The sequence below is a fragment of the Rhinoraja longicauda genome, chromosome 27 (assembly GCF_053455715.1).
Source record: "Rhinoraja longicauda isolate Sanriku21f chromosome 27, sRhiLon1.1, whole genome shotgun sequence".
In the NCBI taxonomy this organism is placed as follows: Eukaryota; Metazoa; Chordata; class Chondrichthyes; order Rajiformes; family Arhynchobatidae; genus Rhinoraja; species Rhinoraja longicauda.
The window spans coordinates 25,364,342-25,370,891 of NC_135979.1; the positions used below are offsets into that span (position 1 = coordinate 25,364,342).

Sequence of the window (6,550 nt, forward strand, 5' to 3'; positions counted from 1 at the left end):
TTACCACCAGTCTTACTCTAACCCATCTGCCAACCAAACACCCCCTCACTTGTATCCACCTATCGTTTGCCAGGATAGACACAAGAAGCTGGAGTAACTCAGCGGGGCAGGCAGCATCTCTGGAGAGAAGGAACGGGTGAAGTTTCGGGTCGTGTCCGACGTTTGAAGAAGGGTCTCGACCCAAAACGTCACCCGTTCCTTCTCTCCAGAGATGCTGCCTGTCCCGCTGAGTTACTCCAGCTTTTTGTGCCTGTCTTCGGTTTAAACCAGCATCTGCAGTTCCATCCTACATATCATTTGCCAGGCTTTGTCCCGCTCCCACCTCTCTTTTCCAGCTTTCTCTCCCTTACTACAATCAGTCTGCTGAAGGGTCCCGACCCAAAACGTCGCCCGTCCATTCCCTCCACGGATGCTGCCTGACCCGCTGAGTTCCTCCAGCACTTTGGGTTTAACTCGAGATTCCAGCGCCTGCAGTTCCCTGTGTCTCCATTCACAACAGGGTCTGACGCCACGCTTATTTTTACTGATCCTACTTTGCCCTTTAATGGCAGTTGGCATCAGCTGACTTGAGTCTGCAGGCTTTGAATTCCTCCCCAGTGCTGGCTCTTTGAGCTGCTGTGGCTGCTACACAAGGCCGAGCTGTTGTCTCCAGTGTGCGGGCAACGAGGTGCAGTGAGAACTCTGGGGTATGAGCTTTCTCTCCTCCCCTCACCTCTCCAAAGGTTTCTGATTTTGGAAGGTTATCTGCTGCTCCTTTGTATTTGTGCCTGGCAGCCCGAACTTGCTGTGAGTTCGTTACTCAGCACCTAAACCAGCCAGTGCTCTCGTTACTGCGTCACACAGGACGTGGCTGGGAAGACTGAGCGATGGACTTCACTGTAAAAGCATGGCATCGCCTCAGGGTGAACGCTTCCCTGAACCGAATCGAAACTCCAACCTATGAAAAGGCCGGCAGCGATAGTGGCACTGCCCAGTATCATGAATAGACTGTTTGATTGTCATATGTAACGTCAACCGGACAATGAAAGTCCCATTGCCATCAGCTAAACATGCCCCGTAAATGCACTACACACAGTTGATATATGCACTTCAACTCCCACTCCCAGTCTGACCTCCTCCAGTGCCATAGTGAGGCCCACCGGAAATTGGAGGAACAGCACCTCATATTTCGCCTGGGCAGCTTGCAGCCCAGCGGGATGAACATTGACTTCTCCAACTTTAGATAGTTCCTCTGTCCCTCTCTTCCCTCTCTTCCCCCCCCCTTCCCAGTTCTCCCTCTATCTTCCTGTCTCCACCTATATCCTTCCTTTGTCCCGCCCCCCTGACATCAGTCTGAAGAAGGGTCTCGACCCGAAACGTCACCCATTGAGATGCTGCCTGACCTGCTGAGTTACTCCAGCATTTTGTGAAATAAATACCTGAGGAACTCTTCCATTGAAAGGTGTGGTTAATACAGAGCTGAGCAGTAACAAACAACCAGACACAAATAAACAGAGTAATTACCAATAGAATTACAACATAGAGAATTGAGAAATGGTGCACTTTGGTGGGAAGCATAAGAAACGCCTTCAAAACTGTTGTGTGGTGAAGGATCTTGAAATATAGATCATACACAATCATTGACCATATAAGGCATTTAAAAATAAACCCACATCATTGCAATTTATTTTCTGAGGGATGGAAGTTCACATCACAGAGATGGACACAAAGTGCTGGAGTAACTCAACGGATCAGGCGGGATCTCTGGAGAAAATGGATAGGTGACATTTCGGCTCGGGACCTTTCTTCAGACATTTCCTCCATTTTCTTTTTTTCTTCCGAGATGCTGCCTGACCCGCTGAGTTACTCCAGCATTTTGTGACTATCTTTAGTATCAAAACAGCACCTGCGGTTCCTTTTTAGAACACCATTTCAGATCACAGGACCTTGACTGAACCAAATCAGGGCAGCACAGTGGCACAGCTGACGGAGCAGTTGCCTCACAGCGCCAGAGACCCATTCAGTCCTGACCCTGGGTACTGTCTGCGTGGAGTTTGTGCGTCCTCTCTGTCATTACCTGGGTTTTCCGTCGTTCCGGTTTCCTCTCAGCCCCCAATGATTTGCGGGTTTGTAGGTGAATTGGCCAATGTAAAAAAAATAGCCCTTAATGTGTAGACAATAGACAATAGGTGCAGGAGTAGGCCATTCGGCCTTCGAGCTAGCACCACCATTCACTGTGATCATGACTGATCATCCACAATCAGTACCCCGTTCCTGCCTTCTCCCCATACCCCCTGACTCCGCTATCTTTAAGAGCTCTATCTAACTCTCTCTTGAAAGCATCCAGAGAATTGGCCTCCACTGCCTTCTGAGGCAGAGAATTCCACAGAATCACAACTCTTTGGGTGAAAAAGTTTGTCCTCATCTCAGTTCTAAATAGCTTACCCCTTATTCTTAAACTGTGGTCTCTGGTTCTGCACTCCCCCAACATCGGGAACATGCCTCCTGCCTCTAGTGTGTCCAATCCCTTAATAATCTTATATGTTTCAATAAGATCCCCTCTCATCCTTCTAAATTCCAGTGTACACAAGCCCAGTCACTCCATTCTTTCAACATATGACAGTCCAGCCATCCCGGGAATTAACCTAGTGAACCTACGCTGCACGCCCTCAATAGCAAGAATGTCCTTCCTCGAATTTGGAGACCAAAACTGCACACAGTACTCCAGGTGTGGTCTCACTAGGTTTCACTAGGGCCCTGTGCAACTCCAGAAGGACCTCTTTGCTCCTGTACTCACCTCCTCTTGTTATGAAGGCCAACAAGCCATCAGCTTTCTTCACTGCCTGCTGTACCTGCATGCTTGCTTTCAGTGACTGATGAACAAGGACACCCAGATCTCGTTGTACTCCCCGTTTTCCTAACTTGACACCATTCAGATAATCTGTCTTCCTGTTCCTGCCACCAAAGTGGATAACCTCTCATTTATCCACATTAAACTGCATCTGCCATGCATCCGCCCACTCACACAACCTGTCCAAGTCACCCTGCAACCTCATAGCATCCTCCTCACAGTTCACACTGCCACCCAGCTTTGTGCAAATTTGCTAATGTTACTTTAAATCCCTTCATCTAAATCATGAATGTATATTGTAAATAACTGCCATCCCAGCACCGAGCCTTGCGGTACCCCACTAGTCACTGCCTGCCATTCTGAAAGTGACCGGTTAATCCCTACTCTTTGTTTCCTGTCTGCCAACCAATGTTCTATCCATGTCAGTACCCTATCCGTAATACCATCTACTCTAATTTTACCCACTAATCTCCTATGTGGGACCTTATCAAAGACTTTCTGAAAGTCCAGGTACACCACATCCACTGGCTCTCCCTTGTCCATTTTCCTGGTTACATCCTCAAAAAATTCTAGAAGATTAGTCAAGCATGATTTTCCCTTCGTAAATCCATGCTGACTCAGAGCGTTCCTGTTACTGCTGTCCAAATGTGCCACTATTTCATCTTTTATAATTGACTCCAGCATCTTCCCCACCACCGATGTTAGGATAACTGGTCTATAATTCCATATTTTCTCTCTCCCTCCTGGGAAAAGTGGGATAACATTAGCTACCCTCCAATCCACAGGAACTGATCCTGAATCTATAGAACATTGGAAAATGATCACCAATGCGTCCACGATTTCTAGAGCCACCTCCTTGAGTACCCTGGGATGCAGACCATCAGGCCCTGGGGATTTATCAGCCATCAATCCCATCAGTCTTATCGAACACCATTTCCTGCTTAATGTGAATTTCCTTCAGTTCTCTGGTGCTGTAATATAAGAAAATAACTGCAGATGCTGGTACAAATCGAAGGTATTTATTCACAAAGTGACCCGAAACGTCACCCATTCCTTCTCTCCTGAGATGCTGCCCGACCTGCTGAGTTACTCCAGCACTTTGTGAATAAATACTTCTGGTGCTGTAAGGCAGCTTCTCTACCGCTGTGCAACCGTGCCGCCCCTGATGTTCCTACTGAGTCTGTGCTGTAGAGGTTGGGAAACTAACTCCACGGAGGGACCTGTGCCAAGTTTGCTGTTGAACTCGTCACTGAATCTGTGTCATTGGGTGCAGAGATAGCCTCTTCAGCCCAGTGAGTCCACACCGACCATCAAGTACTCACCTGGACTAGTCCCATTCCTTTCTCCCCACATATCCCATCAACTCCCCCCTACCCGTCACCCACACAGATACAGTGGCCAACCCGCACGTCTCTAGGATGTGGGAGGAAACGGGAGCAACCCCTGCTGTCACAGGGAGAACATGCAAACTCCACACAGACAGCGCTGGAAGTCAGGATGGGAGCTGGCTGGGTCTCTGGAAGTGGGAGGTAGCAGCGCTACCAGCTGCACTACTGTGCTGCACAAATCCCGGAGGCACTTTAGGCTCGGGATGCAATGCCAGAAGACTGGAGGAGTGCCAACCTCTACCGATATTTATAACAGGAAGTAATTACAGGCCAGTTAATTTAACTCCAGTGGTTCTAGAAGTTTGGAATCCATTCTGAGAGACAGCACAAATCAGTCCCGTGTGGGCAAGTTGGTTGAAAATGTTGGCCCGTGCCTTTTGGCACATGTGTTAATAATTTTAACTAGCGTGTAAAGGCCACGGGAATTAAATTTGCAAACGAGATGCAAAATGGCTGCGAGGCAGAAACTGGACTTCAGGAAGACACAGATGGTCTGACCAGTATGGTAGAAAATGGCAAATAAAGTGTAATCCAGCAAAGTGTGAGGTAATGCCAGGGGAAGGTGCAACTAGGCGATGATACACTTCTGGGCAGTGTGGAGGGGCACTGGGACCGTGCAGTGCTTGTCCACAGATCCTTCAACGTAAAAGTACAGTTCAACAAAGAATTTTTTAAAAAGGACATCCATAATGCTTTCTGCCTTTTTGCAGAATCAGCGTTTGTCAGAGCAGGGAGGTTATGGGGCAAGTATGCAGGATATTACTGAGGCCGCAGCGTGCCAACTACATGTGGAACCTGTTGCCACGTTACCGGAAAGTGCTTGCACTGAAGAGGGTGCAGAGGAGGTTTGTGAGGATGTTGCCAAGACTGGAAAGATGTAGCTCGCTGGCAGAGAGATTGGATAAGCCTGTCTTGTTTTCTTTGGAACAGAGGCGTACAAAGAAACCCAGTTGCTGGAGAAAATAATGAGAGGCCCAGAGGGAGAGAGATTAGGAGGGGGCTATTTTCCCGACGAGTGGAGTAAAAACCAGTCAGGTCATTGGTAGAACGGTATGTGGGGAGACGAGGGAAATGGTGTCAGCCAGTGAGGACGTCGTGTGAAAGGAACCTGCTGCCCGAGGGTGGGAGACACAGAAGGTCTCACTGCATTGAAGCAGTACTTGTATGTGTCTTTGAAGAGCCAGCACGGAAATGTGCCACTAGGCCGAGGTGCCTTTTATCAACCACGAGAAATGATGGAGCGAATGGCCTCCCAGGCTATGGGTTTTCCATGATTCCATTTCTGAGATTAAACTGTACCAGTATCGGTACACCGCACCACTGTAAGTCTCATATAGCTCAACCTGTGTACGGTTTGCCCGTCGATTAGCTCCTGCCTCAGAACTGCCCACAGACCCATGCCAACCCAGGCACGATTAGCGGCATGACTTGGGTCCGATATTTCCTCAGATCCCATTTCCTCACCCGCAGTGCGAGATTCAGCTGGATTTCTAACAGCAGAGTGGGAGTTGTAGAATTTTTATCTTTGATTAGGAGACACTTTTCGATGGTATGAGATCAGATGAAGTGCTATGGGGAGGTGTAGTGGTGCAGCAGGTAGAGCTGCTGCTTCACCGTGCCAGGGACCCGGGTTCCATCCTAACCTCGGGTGCTGTCTGTGTGACGTTTGTGCGCTCCCCTGTTATTCTGTGTACACCATCGATTGTAATCACGTGTCGTCGATTGTAATCATGTACAGTCTTTCTGCTGACTGGATAGAAGAACGCAATAAAAAAACTTTGCACTGTACATGTGACGATAAGCTAAACTAACTAACCATGTGGCTTTCCTACGGAAGCTCCGGTTTCCCCCCACATCCCAAACACGTGCATGTTTGTAGGTTAATTAGCCTCTGTAATTTGCCCCCAGTGTGCGGGGAGTGGATGCGAAAGTGGGATAACATAGAACTAATGCGAATGCTGTGGACTCGGTGTGCCAAAGGTCCTGTTTCGATGATGTATCTTCTAATCAGTCAATAAAACATGTAACCAGTACAGAATGGGGAGGTGTTATGTGGTCAAGGCACTGTGTTACTCACCTTGTTCTTAGTTGGAGAAGAACCAATATCCTTCTGATTTCTTCACACATTTCTTCACACAGAGAGTGGTGAGTCTGTGGAATTCTCTGCCACAGAAGGTAGTTGAGGCCAGTTCATTGGCTATATTTAAGAGGGAGTTAGATGTGGCCCTTGTGGCTAAAGGGATCAGGGGGTATGGAGAGAAGGCAGGTACAGGATATTGAGTTGGATGATCAGCCATGATCATATTGAATGGCGGTGCAGGCTCGAAGGGCC

The 6,550-nt window shown here is 48.3% G+C and overlaps 1 protein-coding gene across 1 annotated transcript in view; it reads left to right on the forward strand.

The window, feature by feature from the left end:
• Positions 1–866: 866 nt before the first annotated feature.
• Positions 867–6,550, forward strand: part of LOC144606848 (uncharacterized) — an 82,213-nt gene continuing 76,529 nt past the window's right edge. The window contains exons 1-2 of the mRNA XM_078423270.1: positions 867–973; positions 4,929–5,063. Of these exons, the coding sequence (XP_078279396.1) occupies positions 867–973; positions 4,929–5,063 (242 nt within the window). The remainder of the gene's footprint in view (positions 974–4,928; positions 5,064–6,550) is intronic.